Here is a 25,375-nt window from a genome sequence, read left to right as displayed (position 1 = left end):
AAAGAAAAAAGAAAAAGAAAGAAAGGAGAAAAAAAAGAGGGGGAAGTAAAAAAGCAGGGAAGGGAAAAGTAAGACAGTTAATTGTGGTAAATATATTCGTAGCCAGTAGCCATGTTTGAGTGAAAAAATTATCTCCATTGTGTGATTGGATGTTCAATATCCCTCTCTCCCTTTGTCTTTTCTGTCAGCGTAGTATTTACTCTCAAGGACAATTAATGAGTAAAAAACCGTAACATGCTACGACACCTGCAGTGGCACTTATGGCCTCCAGGGGCATGAGTTAGTACTGCTTTAAAAAGCCAAATCTGTGCAAAAATGTGGACTCAGTGCCATTTTCTGTCAGGTATTCACACAGTATACCGAACCAGCACTTCCAGCGTCACAAAGCACAGTGCCCGGGCATGAACGCGACCACATATTACATTCCCTGCACTTTTCCGTGGGAATAAACATGAGCTAGCCACTCTAGCCTCAGCTAAACTCATGCCGTCTGGAGCCTGAAACTCATAAAAAACTTTGGCCATATCTCTAATTCAGTCTTTGAGCCCTCAACTTTCCACTCCCCTACGTCTTCCAATGTGACATGTCAAAATCTCATAGGAAAAAGATGTGCACCAGTGAACACCAGACTTATTATGTGAAAGAGGCTCTCTCGTCACCTCCATCTGCAACAACTTTACAGTAATCGTATGAAGAAGTAGGTCATGTGGTGCAGAAGTACACTCTCAAGATGTCAAGAGACTGGAAACGTCTTTAAACACGTCACTTTTCAAGCAAAACCAAATCAGCACAGCTTTTGAGTCTCTGCAGGGAAGTCCCAGGACGTCGTACTCTAAATGTGACAAATTCAGCTTGGCAGACGAGCTACAGAATCAGTCTCAACTTTTCATATTTTTGTGTTTATTACCCAGAAAACATCAGCATTTGCACTAATTCTTGTCACTGGCACAAGGTAAAACATTTAAAATAAAATGCAACAACAACAACCTGTTTAGCTAATGCTCAGTCGACCTCATGCCTCTTAAAGGAACAGGACACCGTTTTGTCATTCTGAGATATGTTCTTACCTGAGCTTAGACGAGTTGATACGTAGCTTTCTGGTCTTTGTGGGTGCCTGTGGAAGAGCTTGGTCGCTTCTAGCTTCACCCCGCTTGGAGCCATAGGAATATACTGGGAGAGGCCGAATGCTATCAACATACTTTTCGTAAGTACTGCATACTTACCAACTCTCCCGATTCACGCGGGAGACTCCCGATTTTAACCCCCATCTCCCTCGGTGCTCACAGTCATTTCTCCTGCTAATCTCCCCATTTTACAGTGAGGGAAACAAGTAAGATTGTGGGGGATTTATTTGCATGATCTGGCAACCCTATCCTTTAGAAGAATCACTCCTTTGCCTCTCTGTCAGCGCTCTCCTCAGTGCTGATTGCGTAGTTATTCATTTAGACTCGCCACAGCAGCTGTTGGAGACAACATCCACCTTTGGCTTCTTATTCATGCATGTACTATTTTCTGCTCCTATTTTGAAAGAGCATTTTAATTTAATCAAAGATTGTTTTAAATATAGCCCACTTTCCATAGATGTTTTGACTCTTTGTCCTCACTTTTGAGCTCAATTTTCCGACTTTTCATTCTTATGGGACTGGTCTCCCTAATTCTGGTGTTCTTTTCAACAATTAAAACTGCTAATTTTTTTCTTTGTCCTCTATGGTAAACAGAATAATTACTCTGAAATATCCAACAAACAATATTTCCAGCACAAGTTTCCTTCATCGGGTAAATAAAAAGTAAAAAATTACAACAATTATACACACACCTGGCACGATACACCGATGAGGAAAAAAATCTCCCTATTTTTCACAACCCGATGTTGGTATGTATGGTACTGGGGTAGTGTATTATTGCTGTACTCCACGCTCAAAGAAACACCGGTGTGAACAGGCACAGAAGTAATAATAATAAGAATAAGAATAATAATGCATTGGTTTTATATAGCGCTTTTCTGGACACTCAAAGACGCTTTACATTGCACTATTCGTTCACTCCATACTCAGTGGTGGTAAGCTACTATTGTAGCCACAGCTGCCTTGGGGTAGACTGACGGAAGCGAGGCAACCAGTCTGCGCCATCGGCCCCTCCGACCACCACCAACCACTCACTCACTCACTACATTCGCTAGGCTTCCTGGTGTTACCAGGAAGCTAGAAGTCATTATTTTGCAGTTTATTTGGTAAAGTTTGTTTGCAATTAGCTCTAATTTAAACCAAGCTAACTGTAATGCTATGTTAGCCTAATCTACAATCAGTGCACGCTCTGTACAGCCTATAGCAATTTTCACCTTTGGTACCTCAGGCTCTCTTTGTATTGGATTCGATTGCATACTGAGGTGATGATTGATTTGGCACGTTCAAAGTCGTCCCGGATATCACAACGTGCATGTCAGGGGCGTGTTCAGAGTGTTGCACAGATGTGAACCATACGACGGAGTAGACTCACATCCAAATTATTGAAGAAGGGTGCAAAAAAAAAAAAAAAATGTAACTGATGAAGACGGCACGTGGTCATGTGCCACGTGACTAGACGGAAAAAAGGAGAAAGAGGAGCAGAGCCCCATTGACGGCAAAAAGACTTCAGTTTGAGGCTTAGTACTTTTTACATGTATTGCTTTAAAAAAGGACAGGTGGTGTACAACCTCCGGAAACAGTTGGCGAGATGGCTTCTCTGGAAAACTAAGAATTCTGGATTTTAGTCAATTTATTGTCCTATGTCCGTTAGCAATTCAGATATTGTCAACCCGTCGCCATCATTTAGATCGGGGGTGCCCAATTTTTTTGTCTCCAAGGGTCAAAATGAAAAAGTGCCTGTTACTGCACATAAAACTGCAAATAATAATAATAGTTCATTTATTTTATTTTTCGCCATACATTTATTTGCATTTGATATCTATGCAAACAGCATGCTATATTAATACAAATGTTAACTATGACAAAAGCTTGGTTTTCGTCGAGCAAAATCAAAATAGGTTGCATTCATGAGACACACAACATTCTATAGAGCCTATAGTTTAAAATTGATATGTCAGGTTTGTGAATCCAATCACTGTCAAATACTGATGAGGAAAAACATTAGTTCATTTTCGTTTTGGAGATTTCCTACAAAAATTGTATTTCTCCCATAGGGTTGTATTGGCCCCTGCCCTCCACCTGACATTATGACATCATCACATTCTAAATCGTGAACGTCACTTATTGCAGCAATATAGTGCAAAATATAAACACCACCTGTATTTACAGTACCTACAGTGACCTCAACAACAAAGAAAATGTGATATTAGATCATTTTGAAAGTGTCATCAGTTCTTTTAAAAGTCATTTTTTAACATTTACCTTTGTTGACGTCAATAACCTTTGCAATCAAAGTTAGAAAACTGTGAAAGTTGATGCTACAACGCTCTGTGATTGACAAACACGAAGACGCCACAACAGTGTTTCCTCAACCTTGCGAAAGGAGTTAAACAGCGCCCCCAATTTGACGCTAATGGTCAAAAACTGTACTGCATCCATATTTACCATTGGGAATTAATGGGAACAAAAGTAGGTCACTCTCTGGCGGGCCAACGAAATTGTTGGGGGCCCCACTTTGGGCACCCCTGATTTAGATGATGTCAAAGCCTGGTTAGAAGTCATTAATGAAATAGTTAAAGGGACTATACAGAGTTTAAAAATGTTGAAATTAAGTATTTTCCTCCCCCTACATGTTCCAACAATGTCCTAAGGTGTATAATGAGCCCAGACCTGTTCACCACATCTGCCTCTAAAATCCTGCACTGTCACTCAAAAATAATGATTCGGGTCCGAAGTACCGTCATGCACGAGCTTAATATAGAAGCTGCAGTTACGCGTATGACCTGAGGTGGCAGTAGTGAGTATTAATAAACAACTAACGTATAAAAGAGACTTCTGATCCAAATGTAAAAATAATAATAATAATTTGAAGACTTTTTAAGCGAGCACATAAAGCACATGGTCAACATGTCAGTCCAACATGAAGCCATTCCTCCTAATAACATGTCCACCGGCAGTTTCCTGACTGGAGCCGTGACCCGGGCGTCCTCTGCTCCTCTGCCCATCATTAGTGCACTGTTCTGGGCCAGTCCTGTGTCAGTCTCCCCCTCGTCACTCACTCACCAGGCCCAGACACAGTTATTACAGCGAATGGATCTGTCATTCAGCCTGACAAGCACTGATCACATGTCAAACGTGTTTACTCGGACCCCAATGTGGCCTCTCAATCACTCGCGCTGCAGGTTTTGCAATCTTTGTTTCAAATGTTGCGCGTTCGCGTTGGCACACAAGCGGGAAAGCAGTAATTATCCTCAACTTATTCAAATTATTAACTAACATAAGCCGTTGTAATGCATGTGACAAATTCAATAAATCAGGCAATGAATTGGATACTTTTTGTGCATCAAAGCCCAATGGATACAGCACAGGATTAGAAACTCAAAGGTCACTAAAGAGCAACAAAAACACATGAGAGAAAAACATGACAAAAAGCAATGAAAAAAACAACAAAACGCAGCAACTCTGCAATAGAAAATGTACAATTAGTTTTGTAGGTCTTAGCTTTCAAATAAGGCGTTGCACAGGGGAGTCCAAACTTTTTTCCTGTGGGGCCGCATACTGAAGCGTACACAGGGTGAAGGGCCATGGATCGGTAGTTAGTGCTGCAAAACCTTTGACTAGCAGAGGTTTAAATTGCGCCCCACACCTTTATTTCTGCTCAAAACCTTCATGCCAGCTCTGTCTCACAGTAAAAGGTTAGTTGTTAGGTTAGAATTGTGTGGAATTATTACATTTCAAATAAAAAGGACCATCTCTGATGATGTGTCCCGATTCAGCAAAAACGCAGAGGGCCACCAAAAATTGCTCTGAGGGCCGCATTTGGCCCCCGGGCCGCACTTTGGACACCCCTAGAGAATACGTTAAATATGGATGTAATTGTAGAGACTTTAGGAAACAAATTGTGCTTTAAATTCTACTAAAAATGTCAAGGTGAATTACAAGGGGACATTGCAATTCAATGAATAATCAGAGCTGGGACTCAAACCCACAACGTAGGACTCAATAATGGCATATGTGCAGCCGCTTTAGCCACTTCACATGCCACGTCAATAATCTGACAAATACCGAAATCAGATGATCAGATTTTCAGTCCGCATGTAAACGTAAGCCACGGTCAGGAAAACAGTCTCCCAAAACTCTCCTCGAGTGTCTATTTTAGATACGACCTGCATTTGGTTGTTAGGTCTCAGGGTTGGGGGTTAAGCGGTACCTACTTGGTACCAACCGAAAAGCTCCAGTAGGGGGCAGTATCGAAGAAAAAAAATGTCTGTGCTAATTTTTGGTACTTTTTCTCTCCAAATGTCAATAAATGATCCACAGTGAGTCTAAAAAAGCCTGAACTCATGAGCAGCTTCAGCGCAAATGCAGATGTTTTCTTAAAGCGAAGCAAAGCTATAACTTTAGTCGTTATCAGAGATGGCAGAGCCGCGGTCTGAGCCAGGACTAAACCAGGACTTACAGTAAAAAGGTTAAAAACCAGGACTGAATAAGAAACTGGAGCTCTTAGACAAAGAGAAAAGCAGTGACAAAGAAAACACATCGGTTGGGATCAAAGATTGTTTGTGGATAAAGTGAGCGCTCACTCTGCCTTAGCCATTTTTGTAACAGTTTTGGTAAATGATTAGATTGATCTTTGATGTGTGAAGCGCTTTCAGTTTGTCGAGCAGCACAGTGTGTTTAGAAAGGTTTATCTGAAAGAAAACGGTGTCCTGATGTGGATCTGGTTTGTCTCTACAGCTCAGGAGGAAATAACGTCCTTTCTCTCTTTTTATCGCAGCTTAAAGGTATAAAAAGTTTAAAAATGTTAAAATTGTGTATTTTCCTCCCCCTACACGTTCCAACAATGTCCTAATGTGTAGAATGAGGCCAGACCTGTTCACCACAACTGCCTCTAAAATCCTGCACTGTCACTCAAAAAGGTGTTAATTCGGGTCCGAAGTGCCGTCATGCACGAGCTTAATATATAAAAGGTGCAGTTACATGTATGACCTGAGGTGGCAGTAGTGATCTAGCCCCTTTAAGTGAGAATTCTGCTTCAAAAATGAAGTTACAGGTGACGCCGCTGCGGCCTATGTTCTTTTTCTTGTGCCTTTTTGGACTTTCTCCTGAACAATACGTTTTATACACATTATTTGAACTCAATTAAAATAACATAGGTATCGAAAAAAGAACCATTAAGGCACCAGTACCGAAAAGCAGGTTTTGTTAAAGTAGTGGCATCGAATAAAAACAAACGGTACCCAGCTCTACTCAGGGTGCAGTATCAAGAGAGACTCTTAGCTAAACATCTGGTGGTGGTTCCCGTGTTTCTGCACTAACTCCGAACTTTGTATCCCAAGCTTTTACATATTGTATCTCTTTTGTTTTTAATCTCCGCACCGTCTGCACTTTATCCTCCGCATAACCGGCCTTCAGTCAAAACAACACTGTCAGCCATCTTTGTCTGAAAAACAATGATGAGGCGGTGAGTCGATAACAGCGACGCGGAGGATATTTTCGAGGCGGAGACGCGCGGCTTTTGTCTGAAGGGAGAATAAAGAAAAGTGATTGGCATTTGATGAAGTCTGTCTGGCACCAGAAGTCCCCTGAATCAGACGGAGCGGTGAGGTCAGGCGCCGGGGCGTGCGGGGGGCGCGCAATATGGCGGTACGCGTGGCTTGGAACAAAAGGCTTGGATTAGCAGCGTTTAAAGGGACCATTATAGGCTTGTGTCTTTTCCAAAGCAATCTCGGGAAACCGTTAGAAGGACATTTAACATTTGGCGTCCTTTGAAGCAGCCAGCAGAGGGCGGAAAAGTGCAGCTCTGTTTGTCAGCTCTTTTGAACAGAGGCAGATATTGTGTGCGCTTTGACGGGCCCTGAATACAAAGTTAACTATTTTCAATGTCATGAAGTAAAAGCTCCTCCTAAGGTTCACTACAGCCACACAGGGCGCCGGTACTTTGTAAATTTAAATCTCATTTGGGTCATGTCTTGCCATTTTACGATAATAGTGAGTCCTGAGGCTTTCAGCGGGGCATTAAAAGTCATTAAATGAATTGTGCCAAAATCAAGGCCTTAAATGTAATACAATTGGATTCAAACTCGCATTGTATAACTTCATCAAAGATACCACAATGATGTTCTAACACCACCCATCCATCCATCCATTTTCTTCCGCTTTATCCGGGGCCGGGTCGCGGGGGCAGCAGTCTTAGCAGGGATGCCCAGACTTTCCGATCCACACACACCTCCTCCAGCTGTTTTGGGGGGACCCCGAGGTGACACCAGGCCAGCTCGGAGACATAGTCCCACCATCGAGTCCTGGGCCTTCCACGAGGCCTTGTCCCACTAGGACATGCCTGGAACACCTCCCGCGGGAGGCGACCAGGAGGCATCCGGAACAGATGCCCGAGCCACCTCAGCTGGCTCCTTTCGACGTGAAGGAGCAGCGACTCTACTCCGAGCTCCTCTCGGGTAACTGAGAGCCACCCTGCGAAGGAAACTCATTTCGGCCGCTTGTATTCGCGATCTCGTCCTTTCGGTCATGACCCAAATCTCATGACCATAGGTGAGGGTGGGAACGTAGATCGATCGGTAAATCGAGAGCTTTGCCCCGACTCAGCTCCCTCTTCACCACGACAGACCGATACAGCGATCGCATCACTGCTGACACCGCACCGATCCGTCTGTCGATCTCACGCTCCATCCTTCCCTCACTCGTGAACAAGACCCCGAGATACTTGAACTCCTCCACTTGAGGCAAGGACTCCCCACCGACCTGAAGAGGGGAAACCACCTTTTTCCGGTGGAGAACCATGGCCTCAGATTTAGAGGTGCTGATCCTCATCCCGGCCGCTACACACTCGGCTGCAAACCGCCCCAGAGCGTGCTGAAGGTCCTGGTTCGTTGAAGCCATCAGAACAACATCGTCCGCAAATGAGATCCTGAGGCTCCCAAACTGAACACCCTCCGGCCCCTGGCTGCGCCTAGAAATTCTGTCCATAAAAGTAATGAACATGTCACCGGTTCTGTTCTAACACATATTCAGTTAAAGGGGCTGGATGCAAGTTCGCCATTTTATACTCACTACTGCCACCTCAGGCCATATTTGTAACTGCACCTTCTATATATTGAGCTCGTGTATGACGGCACCTGAAGTGACACATTTTTTATGTCCAAAGAGGGTAAACACATCGGCCTATAACACGTTTGACTGAAATATATGGGTTCACAACCCTGACATATGAGTTAGATCATTTCAACTGAAGAAAAAACACATCATTTAAGGTGAATTGATTTGTGCTGAATTATAAGACGTTGAATTGGACTGGCTCTCATCGGCAATATAAAGGCGAACACTACGTGAGGACATTTTCTGGCTCTCCATTTCAATATTAATCAATGGAACCTTTATCCTGAATGTTTCTCTACCCATGAACCGAGTCACGTTGCGCAGCCGGACAAACCCTCCAATTAGAATAACCCGGCTCTCAACCCCTTGCAACCATCTTCATTATACTTGTTACTTTTTTTTCCATGAGAAGTGTTTGGTTCGTGCCATGTTGTTGCAAACTGCAGTGTCTCCGGTTGGGCTCGGGGCGCTAGGTGTTGTTTGGTTGCCGGGGGGAAACGTCAGATGGTGTTAGAGAAGTCAGCTGAATGGCGAAATGAAAAGGGCACCAGACATCATAAATATCTGCTGCTGAAACGCTGCATGGAAACAAGGGATAGTAGGGAGTAGTTCTGCGGTTCTGAAAAAACGGGGCTCACGTGGCATAATAACAGCCTAAAACGTTTACTGTACGCACTAAAGTCATTTTAAATACGAACAGAGACTTCAGTGTTACGGATCGACACCAAAAAACAAATACTGAATTGGACTAGACCTGCCATGTCGTTGCTATGCTGTGACATCATCTGCGTAACTTCTGTAGTTTAGAATGAGCTTGAAGAAAGGGCCAGAAGCCTTTTTACGGTCAAAATGCAGATGTTTAGTCTGGTTTATGGAATTAAAGGGCCTATTCTCAAGTTGTCTTTGCTGTCAGTAAAAAAATAACTGCGAGTTCACCCATCCAGGCTCAATATAGGCTCTATGCACGCGAATTCAGTGTGTGATCTCCGGAGGACGCGCCACTTCCTCTCTCGCTATTTCCCCAATAAGGATTAGCGATGTCTTTCACAAATGAAAGAATAGTTCAGGAAAACAGCAGCGTCAGTGAGATGCAGATGGGAAGTCACTGGGACCTGTTAAACACATTACGTTGGATGTAAATACTTGACTTCAGGAAACGTTTGACTTTTTACTAGCTGCTAGCTAACGGCTGGTATCCAAAAAACACCACAAAAATGAAACGACTAAAAAGTATTCATACTGAAGACAGGCTGATTGAGCGGTTTTGAGCGGGTCGTTCAAAATCAGGGCCCTATTTTCATTTTTATTTAGTGCTAGCCGCTAGCTTCAAGATATAAACCATAAACACCATGATGAGCAACAAACATAGAGATGGTCAGCCCCACTAAAGCACACAGGTTCGTTGTTGAGTCAATAGACAAACAGAGGCCAGGCAAGTTATAGAAAAGTTTGACATTTATTTTCACATTCTTTGGTTGAATCATTTGTTTATCGTTAATTCTTTCACAGTTCTTGAATCATTTGTTTCAGTCCAAGTTTTAGTTAGTTACACAGCGGTGTCTCACACACCCGAAGTTCACACATGTGACAAGGAATACCGAGCAATAGTCGGAGACCATAGGTGTCTACAGTACAAATGTAAAGTATAACTTGCATTACTGTTACTAAAAGGGACCATGCCTCAAACCTGACCGGGGGCATATGCATGGCTCGGGGCTTTGACAGCAAAGTCCAAGTCACTGCAGCCAATCCACTCAGCGACAGACTACACATTATTAACAGGGACTATAGTTATTACCAGCTTTACTTATTTAATTGATCCACCAAATATGAATACTACCTGGAATGGAGAACGACAAGGAGCAATAACCACAACACGGGAGACTGGGCGGACAGGAAGTCAGAGGACAAATAATAAAAACAAAAAATTCAATATGATTTTGAACTATCTACCCCCTTTCCTTTTAGTGCAAACAATTGCCTTCAGAAGTTGCCTGATGATTTCTGAATGATCACATGTTGACCCAATGACCAAATAGAGTCTACCTGTGTGTAACCTAATGTCAGTTCAAATACAGCTGCTCTGTGATGGTCTCAGAGGTCTGTTCAGAGACTATTGTGGAGCAGAAGCATCATGAAGTCCAAGAACACACCAGACAGGTCCGGGATAAAGTTAAAGTATAAAGCTGGGTTAGGTTATAAAAAGGTTTCCAAAGCTTTTAACATCTCTCGGAGTACTGTTAAATACACCATCCAGAAATGGAAAGAGTCTGGCATCACTGCAAACCTACCAAGACCCGGCAGTGTGTAAAAGACACACACCCAGTTTGTGTCCTTTCCATAAAAGTCAATATATTTATGTTTTTGGTTCAGTATAAGTATGTAGTATTTATACATATATATATATATTCATTTGGACAAGACACTGCTACTAACTCAGTGCCCAGGTGGGAGGCTTTTAAGGGGGGAAAAAACTGTGTGTTTTTTCATGCCATGCTGTTTTCAGTGCAAAATAGGCTATTTTTAGCTTATTTAAAAAAAAAAAAAAATCCCTTTTTCTGATAACAAAACCTCAAACCCAAGGCTCTAGGAGCAGGTTTTTGGAGAGGGACAAAGGGGCGGTTTCTCATCATGGCTCTGTACACTTGTACAAATAACACATCATTTCAAGCCATGTTGTACTGTATGTCTGTGGATTTTGGGCTGTTTTTCAGATATTTTGTGTGGGTGTCGACCCTGGCGTCTTCTGAGGAGTCACTCTGTCACGTGTCGCTCGCGTGCATATGTTGCCCCAAGTTGTCAGTCGAAAGGTTTTTTAAGCCGTATGAATAACATGTTTGCGGACACCATCAATCGACAATAACATGTTTTCCCACAGTCCCCTGCTCTCATACCCAGGAAAAGTAATAGCCTTTGGGTCAGTGTATCACGCAGCCATCCTGTTTTCATTTTGGATCAGGGCTGGGCAAAATTGGAAAACCTCCTGCGTCCTGTTCCCATCCAGAGAAAAAAAAAAACATCGAAATTTAGAAACAGATTCCAATTTCGTGTGTGGTGTCAAAGACCAAAAAATACAACAACAGGAAACCATACCGTACCGTGATCCGTGTTGGAAATTCATGTTCCTTCTTGTGTCCGAGTAGCTTTCCACGTAATTCTGGCCATCAACAACATTCACCAACTCAGCACTAATGTCCAAGATCTCGAATCAGATCTGGGGATCTGGATGCAGGGGACCACTTTTCTATTTTTATACTATAGCAGTTCAAAGCTTCGACAAGACATGGGCTAAAGTGAAAAGGAAGGATTTTAGCAGCGGTGTGATGGGTCGGTCGCGAATGAGTCGGCACAAAGAGCCGTCTCCAAATGATCCTGTCCACCAAAAGAAGCTGAAAATCCAATCACTAACGGTCAAGCTGAGGTTCATAGTCTGAATCTGAGCGGGCAGGGGCGGAGCTGAGAGAAAAAAAAGCTATAAAATTAGCCTAACTAAATGAGTGGCCATCCGTATATTAGAATATTGAAGACTACACCACTGGATCTTAGATGTAGTCATAATGATTATCGCAAGGACTTTTTTTTGTTGATTTACCAGTAAAAGGCCTGACTTGTAGCCAGTGTCAAAAGCAGCTTCAGACATTTGCAGAAGGGTCTCCCAAAGTGTGGCCCGGGGACCAAATGCAAATTATGTTTGTCAGCCCTCGTGCTTCTTGCTTGCTGGAGATGGTGTTTTACTGCAACTTTAGTTAATAATTCACCACTATTATAACCTCAAAACTAACAGTGTGACACAGAGATGGCATTAAGTTCCAAGTTAAACAAAAGTACAGTTGCGCAGCTAAAGGGTTATTTCAGGATTTTTGACATAGGGCCTCATTTCCTAGTTATCCAGAGTGTTGCTGATTTCTTGAGATATTTTTTTTTTTTTGTAATTCATGCAGTTCTTATATTTGAAGAGTTTTGTGACGCTAGGCTTGTGCTAGGCTAGCGCATGTCTATGGTATCAGCTAGCCTGCATTAAAAACAGTCTAACCCGCTCCACAGTGCACCTGAGGCAAATCACTTATAACGCCAGACTAACCATATAAATGTCTGTGTCGATAGAATCATTTTTGGAATATAACTGACCTTGCATCACATGAATGATCGCATTTTGAGGGACTATTTTCTAGCAGATCACTCCGCCGCTGCGTAGCTTCTACAAGCACGAAGCTGATGTTGCTCAAATATGAGGTATTTAAAATGCAAAATGGTTAAAATTATTCTATCGACACAGACATTTATATGGTTAGTCTGGTGTTATAAGTGATTTGCCTCAGGTGCACTGTGGAGCAGGTCAGACTGTTTTTAATGCAGGCTAGCTGGTATCGTAGAAATGCGCTAGCCGTGCATTAGCCTAGCGCCACGTAACTCTTCAAACATAACAACTGCTTGAATTACAAAAAAACATATCTCCAGAAATCAGCAACACTCTGGACATCTAGGAAATGAGGCTCCATGTCAAAAATCCTGAAACATCCCTTTAAAGCTACTTCAAGACGCAACCCTCGACGGGATAAAGTGTGGACATCCCTGCTATTGTTTGGCTTGTCAAGGATTCAACACAGTCATTCCTTCATTGTCAAATATAAAACATTTAGAGATCACGGTGCACCGGAGGCCTCATTGTCAAACATGATGTGCTTGTCTGGACACTGGGCACGGCTCGTGTTCTCGCAGCGGTGGATGGAGTTATTTTTTTTGTTTGTTTTTTCGCGCAGAGCTAAACATGATGCAACACGGTGCAGGAGCGGGGCGTCCGCCGATACCTGCTGCGGCCACACGAGCTCGTTCAGACATCCCGACTGTCAGGGAAAAACAACACGCGTTCACTCAACGGAATCAGCAGCTCCTCCGCGGCGTCTCTGCCGCGCGCCCGGAATGTCGTTTGCATCTAAAGTAGACGGCGAGAAAATACAAGAAAAAAACAAACGAGTGCGGAGGTTGAGGAGCTATAGGCTGCCAGCTTCTGACAAGTGCACAGATGGACTACAGTACGAACAGTGTACGAGCAAAGAGATGTTTACAGCCCTTTGCATATTGCATTGTAGCTACAGTGTTCTGCTTTATTTGCATTATACGACGGAGCGAGTCGGATTGATGGTTCTGTTGAGGGAGGTTAGTCTTGCATGAGCAGAAGATTTACGATGTACATGTTCGTGCAAGCTCTGGGTCATAGCAGAATTTAGCGGAGACTTTGTTTCCTCATTTAAGTGAAGGCCCTTTCACACCAACACGACAATCGCCAGTCGGGAGTTCCTGGTTTATGCAAGGGAGACAGGAGACATGCCTTTGGTCCGACAACCCATTAGTCCGACGTCTCATTAGTCAAAAACTTCACCATTGAGCAGAGGTGCCATTTGTCCGACATCTCTAACCCAGATGTATTGTGGACTAGAGAGCCAAATGTAACCATTGGCCCTAACCTTAAGGTGTTAAAGGTAACTATACAGGGTTTAAAAATGTTAAAGAGGGGGTATTATGCTGTTTTCAATCACATAGCACCAGTCTATATCACACTACAATGATGACCACACCTTCTGTTGGTCTGTAAATGCAGTCAATTAGAATAACTGCCTTGTATAAAATTGCTCTCTCAAAATGGCTGTAGTGAATGTCTTGAAATAGGCCTCTGTCTCTTTAAGAACCTCTGACACTTTCCGACACGCCCCCTCCACACGCTGTCTGTGGCATCAGTGGGGAGGGGGCTCTGCTGAGGAGCAGTGGTTGGTTTACTCGGCTGGTGACGAAAGCTCGGAGGCGTCTCCAGGAGGTGGGGGCGTTCCTAGGAGGACTCAGGCAAACCTATCCCTAAAATGGCCGCCATCAGAGTTTTTACAGATTACTCAAAAATACGTGAATGTGCCAAGGCAACACTTCAGGCATGTTTTTAATGAGGGAATGACATAATAACATGATGTAAAGCTTGAAAAAGTCGATTTCGCATAATACCCGCCCTTTAAAACTATTTTTTCCAAGTATTTTCATCCCCCAACATGTTCAAGCCATGTCCTAATGTGTAGAATGAGCCCAGATCTATTTACCACAACTGCCAATCCTGCACTGTCGCTCAAAAAGTTGTTACTTCGGGTCCCAAGTGCCGTCATGCTCGAGTTTAAAATAGAGACTGCAGTTACGTATAAGACCTGAGGTGGCAGCAGTGAGCATAAAATGACCAACTTGCATCTAGTGTCTTTAAAGGAACAGGCCACCGTTTCTCCATACCGAGGTATGTTCTTACCTGAGCTTAGACCAGTTGATACACATCTGTCTGGTCTTTGTGCGTTCCCTCAGTCACGCCAAACGACTGAAGAAGTTGTTAGCATTTGGCCTCTCCCAGTATATTCCTATAGCTCCAAATGGGGTGAAGTTAGAAGCGACCAAGCTCTTCCACGGGCACGCACAAAGACCAGACAGATATGTATAAACTCGTCTAAGCTCAGGTAAGAACATATCTCAGAATGGAAACACAAACCTGTTCCTTTAAGGTCAGTGGACTCTTGCCTGAACATAACTTTATTTTTCAAACTCCTACTCAATGGGACATTTTCGGGATAATGACACGTTGGACTAATGGGCCGACAACTGGTAGACGGCGCTCTGTGGAGGTCGGTGAAGCAGTTATTGCGTTTGTCAAATCGGCGTCTTGACACACCAGGAGCGCTGTGATTGCCTATTGTTACCGGCTGGTCAGTGAATCAGCCGGATATTAGAAGGAACACTTTTCTACTGTGTTTTTGAGTTATTGCACTCTCTAAATTTGTCTCCCTCGTGCTGATTTTGCCATACATGCTGCACACTGTTTCAAAAGGCGACGGGACTCTCGATTCCAACGTTTTTTTCAGATTTTTCTATTGTGTTTCTAACTGGAACGACTTCTCTGGAGTTTTTCTTTCACCCATTGTGCACCAATAAAGAGCCCACGCATTATAAATACTTTTGCTAATCAATCCAGTTCAAAAATGTGCTGGAATAGAAAGCAAAGACCTGCTCTACTGTAAGATTTAAAGAAGTGGAAGATGAAGTAAGTGAAGAATTCGCAACATTGCTCGACTAATTTCGCTTCATACGTTCATCATAAATACATAAATCATGGTCCAAATCACATTCGGTTGTAGTTTTGGTAGTTTTGTCCGGTTCTCCCTTTTGCTTTTGAATTTTAAAATGCCCCCTCATGAATTCATTTGACAAAACATTTTCTTAAAGGAACAGGCCACCGTTTTTCCATACTGTGACTTGTTCTGAGCTTAGACGAGTTGATGCGTACCTGTCTGGTCTTTGTACGTGCTCGTGGAAGAGCTTGGTCGCTTCAAACTTTACTCAGTTTGGAGCCATAGGAATATGCAAGGATAGGCCATATGCTAACAGCATCTTTGGTCTTTTTGCGTGACTGAGGGCACACAGTTCTTCCATACTGAGATATGTTCTTACCTGAGCTTAGACAAGTTGATGCGTACCTGTCTGGTCTTTGTGCGTGCCCATGGAAGTGCGTGGTAGCTTCCAACTTCACCCCCGGTTGGAGCTATAGGAATATACTGGGAGAGGCTGAATGCTATCAACATTTTTGGTTGTTTTGCGTGACTAAGCGCACGCACAAAGACCAGACAGGTACGCATCAACTCGTCTAAGCTCAGGTAAGAGCATGACTCAGTATGGAAAAATGGTGGCCTGTTCCTTTAAAGCCACACTGTGTAGAATTTTACCCAATAAATACAATTGAAATACAACCATTTATTCATGCTACAGATATTTTCATCATTTAAAAATATCTCATAAATGTACCAACAAACATGTGCCTTTGCTAGAGTGGCTCAGCTCTCCTAAGACATGACTGTAGCTTTACCAGGAGTGGGTACGTCTCCAGCCCGTCTCCATGGAGATGTCGAGTAAAGTCAGCAGAATTGGAGATTTAAATAGGTTAGGTTCTCATCCAAATCCATTCTTTAACCTCTTAACCCCCACCTGGACGGAGCACATTTTTCTCGGAACGGAAAATTTCTGGAAAAAGGCGACAAAAAACGAGACAAAAACAAGGAAAGCGCAACAACAAACACATACAAACAGCTACAAAAAAAGGACAAAAATACGGCGACAAAAAAGTGTGAAAAAAATGACAAAAAAAGCAATGACAAAAATGCAACTAAAAAAGAAAAACAAATATATAAAAACAGCAATGGAAAAAGTGGCAAAAAAGTGACAAAAAATACAAAAAAAAGTGACTGAAAGCGGGGCAAAAAAATTACAAAAAAGCAAAAAAAAAGATTTTAAAAAAGCAATAGAAAAAATTACAAAAAATGTGATGGATGTCGAAAAATGCCGGGAAAAAAAATCACAACATGGCAACAAAGCAAGGACAAAGATCAGTTTTGTTGGTCTTAGCTTTCAAATGAGGTGTTACTCTGACCTATAGCTCTGGGAAACTGGGGTGGGAGTTAAGAGGTTAAAGAAATAGCATTTTCTGTGTTGAGCTGGTCATTAAGGGGCATGTTTTGTACTGATGGCAATAGTGTAGTCTAAAATGCTACCTTTAAATGCACAGATTTTTTTATTTTTTTTTGCGTTTGTTGCATTAAAAATGTCATTAAACGTGACTTTTGCTGCCTGTATAAACCGTAATTAAACAACTCTACTGGACATGAGGTGGCTCCGTCGAGGCAGCGCGCTAAACCCCGGACACTTTCACCGCCGCGCTCCCGGCACACATCATTTGCATCGCAAGCAGGCGGCTCCAAAACAGAAGCAGATGAGCGGGGTGGGTATGGTCCCAGCGAACATCACAGGAGAAAATTACCTTCCACGATGCCCACAAGACTGTATTATACAAATGGGAAGCCCTGCCAAACTCTTCAGGCGCCATATGGTCCCCCCCCCCCTCGCCTCAATGTTTGCAAAAGCTAAAGCAGATGAGTTCTTTGTTGATCGGATGACAAGCGGCAGACGCACCCCGACCATTAGCATTCACCGGGCTGTTCTATAGTTTCATCGCCTTGCATCAAATCCCATTGTGCCAGCAGACCCCACGGTTTAATGAGGAGGTAGAGCGTCTCGGGCTGCGAGCCTCCGTTTCACCCTTTGGCTCGCCGTGTCTGCGAGATTTATGTGCGAGCGTGGGGTCCCGCGGTGTCTGCCCGCAAAGGAAATGATCAGACCAACTGTTCGCTAAAAACAGAAAGGGAAGTCAAAGTTAGGACGGAGTTGAGGTGAGTCCGGGAGGTATTTTGGGACGAGTTCCTTTTAGAGTCAGGGCCGCTGATGAGTGTACGACGCAGGGATTGGGTAAAAGGACAATCATCTTGAAGGTTTATTACTTTTATGTAGAAATAAAATGTTGATATTTGTACTCATGTGATCTTGTAGTGGCCCAGCTGTATGAGTGGTCAGCGTTGTGCCTTTACTTACCATCACAGTGGTGTCTAGGACGCTCCAGGATCAATTGTTCGGAAGGTTTTCACTGCTGACGGACCCTCTCACTAGAAAACATACAAAACAGTTGATCCTATAGCGTCCTAGACCACAGTGATGGAAAATAAAGACGCCATGCTGACCACTCATACAGCCGCTGGGTCACTACAAAGTTAAATACGCACAAATGTCAACTTTTTCTTTCTACACAAAAGTTCCATTATGCACCTTTAAGGTGGCATAATTCCGTCAGTAAATTCTACAGGTCAAAAATAATAATGAGATGAATGTTTGTCTTGGCTTTGGCTTCTATGGAGCACTATTTTCACTTCAATTCAGTTTACTCCGCCCCCTTTCTCTGAGCTACTCCGCCCATGCTTTATTAGCAGTAAGAAATATAAATATCACAGCAATAAGTTAAGTTACTTCACAATGCAGTATGAAGGAGTTGACATCTGCAGCACAGCTTTGTAAATGGCTAACACACACCGCTCTGTCCTGGCTGCTCCATCGAGTGTTTACGTTGGTTGTAAAAGTTAATCCACTTTGATTCTGGCGACGGTTCACCAAACATCCATCAAGAGACAGTCACAGAAAAACACTATTTTGGCTGAGAGTCGCTGAATCCCGGAGAGAAAAAACAACTTCTGGCGAGTGGCCTCTTCTTTAGGAAGGTTGAATAAAGTTCTGCACCTCTCCCAAACGCGACTTTCTCCGTGACATTATCGTTAGGTAAGAAAAAAGAACAGGCGTGTCCAGAGTAGGTTAGAAAGAGCTCCTTCTTCACAACTTTCAGAACAAACATGACATCAGCGCTGACGCCTCCTTTTTTTTTTCTTGCAACAGATATAATGAAAACGCTGTTTTATAAATTAATATCAGGCCGTAAGGCACTACATTACAGACGTCAGGCTCTTCCTGTTTGACGCTATGACGTAAAAAACCTGTGTCACAAGTCAGTCGTGTTCCAGGAGAGGGGGGAGCAGCTGGATTGCTTAGAACTGCGTGTATGAAGCCAAAAACCACTCTGGGTGTGTTTTTGATACGGAAATAGCATAACAACATGGCTAAAAGCTCAAAAAAGTCAATTTTGCATGATATAGGACCTTTTTTTTTTGCTGTGTAAGGTACTGTAGGTTAATCCTTTCCCCTTAAAAGAAAGATAAATGTCGTTGACAACAAATGCGTTCATGCCTCACTCCTGCATTCATCTGATAGTGTTTCGACGTTAAGCTTTACAACGAAAATCCTCGCAAATGAATCTACCTAATTAGTAATGCAGTGTGTACGCGGAGTCATTATTAGCTTTGACAACAACACCGGAAACGCAGCAAATGCTGTGTCAAATCGTTCATCCCGTACATCTGTGAACCAATGTGTTGCACTAAGGACTTTGTAATCTTCACTCCACTCCATTCGGTCTTGTTTGTTCGCCCATATGTCCCATTCCCGCTGATGAATTATGTGACAGGCACAATTCTGTATATTACAACTATCCGCTAATGCAGGGGTATAGGCAATGTCAGGCCCTGGTGCCAAGTTGAGCCACCCAGCATAGATGAAGAAAACCTCTGATGGGAATCACAATTTCTCACTATTCTTAGCCGTTTTCTAGCAGACTGTATCTCGCAGTCAAGCCAAAATCAAGTCTAAATTGATGTTTCTTCACAGCAAATTGTTCAGCATTGCTTTGCTAACATTCGCATACATAGCATGAAGCTAGCATAGCTTCCTGGTTAGCATTGTCCGTTTTTTTCCAAGCATTTATTTGCTATTGAACCTCTTTACTCCTCTCCATGTCTCTGTACCATTATTTAGTAGAAAAATACAATCATAATTCTGCATTTGTTAAAGTAATGGTGGCGAAATGGGAGAAAGTTCAGTTTTCTCTCCTTCGTTTTCCCTCTAGCTGCTTCGAACATGACCATATATGGGCATTTGCAAAGATGCCACCTGTATCTATGCTAGGTTTGATCTTATTTATGACCAGATCTACTCAAACTTTAGATTTGATCTCTTAATTAAAGTAGATTTATGTCATTTCTTCCTTAAGATGATTATTCTTTTTCCAGTGTGATCAATCATGACTTTCATGAGCATATAAACATAGAGCTGATTCATGAACTTAGACACCGATCATACAGTGTAAATCTTTGCTCACACAGAACATGTATGCTTCCCACTCCAGAATCAATTTGAACAGAAAACAAGAAATGAAGCCTTCCATTGTCTCACCCAAACTTCAAAACAACTGGCCTAAACCTCGTGATTTGTAAGTCTCATGACGATCAGTGACATTGGCCAAAGTTGCGATTACTATAAAATTTTGCTGAATTGTCCTGGCTTACTCTTCACTATGCAAATCATAAATGATATATGTACCGATTTTGTATCTGCATGTGTGGCATTAATATTTGGGCGTTAAAAGGGCATGAAAAAGCAGTACATTTGACTTGCTTCTGCTTGTATAAACCACAGCTTCTTATTCATACTTAATCAGACTTCTTGAATGAGCGTGAAATATATTTTTTCATTATTTTTATCATTATGAAGCACGACTGATTACACCAACATGATTTTTTTGTACTTTGACACAGTTCTGAACATAAACACTTGGCTCCTATGTGCCTTTGCAGTCGACGGAGGCTGGGACGAGTGGACCGAGTGGACGGTTTGCAGCACTCAGTGCGAGAGGCAGCGCAGCCGTGAATGTAACTCCCCGACGCCCAGACACCGAGGCAAGATGTGTGAGGGGCACAGCCTGGCCGCGGAGAACTGCACCGAAGGACTCTGCACGCAAAGTAAGGCTTCTCTGTTCAGCTTAGGTGTTGGAAATGTACTTTCATCCTCTCCTTTTGTTATTATCGATTCATTACTATCAGTTAAATGTTTCTCATTTCAAATTGAGCTGCACCTTCTTAATCCAGGTGGGACCAGTTTGTATGTTGTTCATTCAGTGTCTGGGTTTCCTCAGTTTGCTCTGATTTCTTTCACCCACCCCTAAGTCTACGCACAGGAGGCTAAAACCTATACTTGGCAAGTTTGTGGTCATGTCTAGCCTGGCCTTAGCCATCCGTAAACTCTGGTCAATTATCATTTCCCTACGTGTACGACCAACCATTTAGTGAGCAGGGGAGACGGGTGTTGTAGATGATGTCAAGCATTTGCACCGCATTTGCTGGTTGTAGTTTGGCAATGGCGGTGGATACGAAAGTAATGGAAGATCTTCAATCAATTACAATTGATGCCTCGGAATGTGCAAGGAATGCCCCCAAGAGTTATGATGGCTCGCTTCACTCACCCAGGCACATTACATATGTCATGACCAAATGCTATCGAAAATCAGATCCAATCTTTTCAAAGGAGTTCACCCCTCGCACCTGATAACGGAGCTCAATTGTAATGGTCCAGACCATTGTGCGAAACGCAATGAGTACGAGGGTAAGGTAAAACCAGCATGATTTTGGCCATCTGCGACAAACGATCACGGGGGATGGGGAAAATCAAGACAAGGAGGAAGATTTAAACCGTCGTACGATCAAAGACGAGCTACGACTGGCATCAGGCAGTGTCTTTCCCAAGTGTCTCGTCAACACCGCTTCACCACCAGAGTCATAAGTAACAGAGGACAGGCATAAGCTGGTCCTTCTCCACATTTTACAGGACTTTCCCTGCACTTTTCCGTGAAAATAAACACCGCTGGCATGCAGCACTTTCCTCAGATAAACGCCTTCCCTCTTTGAACGATCGCACAGCGGAGATGAGAGCAGCTCACAATTTTACAATCCCCACGTCGTGCAATGTGACATCTAAAAATCTTACAATGCTGCAATATTTAATTGGACAGCCTTTAGCTTTGATCACATCACGCATTCGCTGTGACATTTTTTCAGGAAGCTTCTGCAATGTCAAACGATCCATTGCATTCATTGTGTGAACACTGCGTAAAGCCTTCTCCAGCACATGCCAAAGATCCTCAACGGGGTTAAGGGCTGGACTCTGTGGCGGCCAATCCCGTCTCATGCTCCTTGAACCGCTCTTTCTCAGTGTGAGCCCGATGAATCCTGGACTCAATCCAAATTCCTCTGATTATAGCTCCTGGGTCCTGATCCTATAGCTCCTAACTCTTTGTCACTTGATCAAGTCAACCGTAAGGTCCCTACGTAATTACGAACTAGAGCTTCTGCTTTTGGACAATCCGACCATCCTCACTCAGGGGTGGAAACGACAGGGGAAGTTTTGTCTTGCTAAAGGTTCTAAAGGTGCTGTAGGAAGCATACAGGCTCCTTTCCATCCAGGAACATGCCTGTGCCATCAGGGAAGAAGAAAATCCATTGATGGAATAACCTGGTGGTCATTCACGGTGTTCAGGTCGTCGGCTGATCTCATTCTTTGGGCACATAATGTTTTTGAGCCTCGACCTGGCCAACGGCAGTGACCCTAGATCAGAACGTTAGATAAATCCAGATGGCGACTCTTAGGGGGAGATTTGATGCAGATTAGATCAAGCGTGATGGGTTTCAGCCAATCACAGTTAAGCCTATAAACAACAAAGCACTAAAGCAATTAAATATTTAGCCTTAGAAAATGTTACTTCAGCTTGCAAGCTACTTACGTAAGTCTCTTGGCACAAGTATTTAAAAAATGAACACATTTGTATGTTTATTGCTTTATTCTTACGCAGCATGTCACAGACATTTTCAGATTTTGGGCAATAAATTGTACCACCTTTTCAAAAACAAAACAGGGATTAACTGTGTCCATTCTCTCTCATCTGACTGACTCTGGCCATTGGCAGAGATCAGTCATTGTGCATGCTCTTGTGCGTGCTCTTTGACGGCCTGGAAAGTTGAGAAAACTCAAGCCTCAAACTGTGTGGGCTTATGTACAAGTTTGTGGACATAACCCTTAGGCCGGAGGATGATTGTTGATAATTTAACCGATGGGGACTGGCACTCAGATTTTGGCCGTGTTCGAGTCCCTTTTTTTCTGTTTTTTGTCAACTGGTTTCAGCCTCATTCAGCCCCTTTGGACTCATTCTTCTTTCTGATTATTCACTCAAGAACCAGAAGGAAATAAGTAAACACAAGCCACTTTTACTCATGAACAGCTCTAAATTAATCAACATAACAATAAAATGAACATTCGGGTATGCTTTCTTTATCACTGGGGACACAAAGATGTCACAATTTTTTATATTTGCCAAAATTCCACTAGCCTACGCCCTGCCAGGGTTGTTGAAAATTGATTCCTCAATACTAAAAGTGTCGGATCTGATTACTGGTACTGGACCGTGTTGAAGGGAGAAGGTGTTTAGTTAGAAACTGTAGGATTTGCGAATGTGGCTATTCATTCCTATGGCTTAGCTTAGCCTAGCCGCTTCCTTTCATTTACATTTATCAGTTAGCATTGGATATTTAAGCCAGTTATTTATGTATTTTTTCAAAAACAAATCTCAAGAAAAACTAAATGATGTCAATGCTGACTGTGTAGTTACATGTCTGCAATTCATACTTGACTCTTTGATATATTTAGAGGCATTTTAAAGTCAACTTTTAGTAATTGTTTAGTGCTTTGAATGAATGCTTTGTTATGCAACTAAATTCACAGTTGATATTGGCGACACAGACACAGTGTTTTAACACATTGAGTGCCGAAGTGCCATGAAGTGCCATGACGAAACAGAGCGGCTTCCCATGTACGAATTGAAACAGTTGAGATTTTAACATTTCTTTGCGTTTTTATATAGTCAAAATGGGACCAAGGACGGCTGAGAAACATCCTGTTAAAGTCTTCAATCCGAGAACCAGGCTGTTTAAAAAGCGATCGATCTGCGGCAACACACGGTGTTTCAAAACGTGTCAACAATGTTGTGGTTGAAAATTTAGAACTGAGATATTTAGGCCTTTGCCTCTTCCCATAATATTACTGTCCGTCCAGAGAGGTGAGAGGAGGAGAAACGAAGAGAGACGAGTTAATCAGAAAGGAGAATGTTGCATTAAAACCACGTTATCTCCGTTTCTAGAAAAAAATCTGTGATTTTGATCAAAACTAGCCTCTGTTTAGCTTTGATTTCTCAGGAACCGAGGTACATGCAATGAAACTACGGAGAGCTTAGAGTCTCATCTTTCTAACGAGCCATAGCATGTGTCCATAGCTATAACTACGCTGTGGTGCTACAAATATCATAAAAAATGGTCTGGATTGTTGGCACTCGACAGCTAAATCCCCAAAACAGCGGCACTCAATGTGTTAACATTAGCCAAATTCAGTCCAGTAAATAGTTTATGTCATAGGTTGTATCGCCTAGAACTGCATCGGTGCATTTGACTATGAATATTGCAGCTGAAAATGCAAAACATTTAATTAGAGAGAACAAATTAGACACTTTGCTACAATGATTTTTAAAGAATCTATATAATATATTGTTGCGTGTAGATAATATAGAGCAGATGGGAAAAGAAGACATTTTAATAGAACAAATACAGTATATAGTATGAAAGTATGTTTTCAAAAGGGATTTTCATTTGGCCGTGATTTTTTTTTAGAGTTTCAAATGTTAGTATTGTGACAGCACTACTCCCTGCCTTTAAATTGATGCCCTGAATAATGTTTCCGGCGTCGATATAGCCATAACTCATGTCAGATCACAGTGGCATGTTTAGACAGGCGGTGTACAGTAGGATGAGGGTTAAATCCCCATGTGACGAGACGCCCTGCGCATGGTAATGTCGCTGCTTTCCCACCGCCTTGTGTTGTCTCGACAAACTGCCCGTCAGTCTGGATCTGTCTGCGAGTGAGCGCGCGCACGGGCGATGCTCTGAAATGTCATCGCGCACTTTGGGTCACGCGCGGGATCTCGGTGCTCTGCTGAGGAAATGATAGACAAGACGAAAACACCTTTGTTTATTTATAACTTCTATTGTGCTCCATTTGCATGAAAAACACGACCAAACTTTCAGTGCTGGCAAAAATAATTTGAGCGTCCAATTGCACAATGACAGTCGCCATCGCCACAGGCTTTTTGATATTGCTTTCCAATTTGTGAACAATATAAAAGAAGCACTAGTGTGTTTGTTATTATTTTTACATTTCCTCCATCGGTGTAACCAAAATGTCAATTACAATACGGTCCACCTCTGTCCTTGCATTCCCTGGATTCTGAAGAGCAGCAAAGGACTTTAGAAACAGACTGCTGTATTGTGTAGTTCTCCTCAACAAATAACACTTACTTTACTTAACTTAGACCACTTTGGAATGTGCAATATCTTATCTGAAATATGTGCTGCTTTGCATAATAGCGGAGCACATAGGTCATCAAAGAAATGACTGTGACCCCCCAAAAAGTGTTTCCTGGACCAAGCTCTTCTGAGGAGCAGGTGCAGCGTTGTGTTGTGTATGATTCTGCATCGATCCAACACCGGCCAGTTTTTGGTGCTGCCTTGATCTCCAAATGTCTAGAGCCTGTTTGCGAATTCCAAAGGCTTCAAGGTGGTTTTATTGGCCCGGGAGCAGCATGTTTTTATATAATAATAAAGTCGGGACTTGATCATGGCATTAAAAAAGGTTTTTGCTGCCTCCAGGGTCATTGAACCCCTGATAGATTTAAAAGTTGCAATATTAGACTCAAGGTTCTGGCACATTTATTATTAAATTTAAATGATTTACATGGATCGCACCTTTAAATATTATAAAAC

At 42.7% G+C, this 25,375-nt stretch overlaps 1 protein-coding gene across 2 annotated transcripts in view; it reads left to right on the top strand.

Moving 5' to 3' along the window:
* unc5db (unc-5 netrin receptor Db) overlaps positions 1-25,375 on the top strand; it is a 591,396-nt gene that overhangs the window by 412,742 nt on the left and 153,279 nt on the right. For both annotated transcript variants that reach the window (XM_079567276.1, XM_079567275.1), the window contains exon 7: positions 20,315-20,479. In XM_079567276.1, the coding sequence (XP_079423402.1) occupies positions 20,315-20,479 (165 nt within the window). The remainder of the gene's footprint in view (positions 1-20,314; positions 20,480-25,375) is intronic.

Source organism: Gobius niger (assembly GCF_951799975.1).
Source record: "Gobius niger genome assembly, chromosome: 1".
Taxonomy (NCBI): domain Eukaryota; kingdom Metazoa; phylum Chordata; class Actinopteri; order Gobiiformes; family Gobiidae; genus Gobius; species Gobius niger.
The sequence above is the reverse complement of the archived record's forward strand: the minus strand, read 5'-3'. Positions and strand labels throughout refer to the sequence as shown.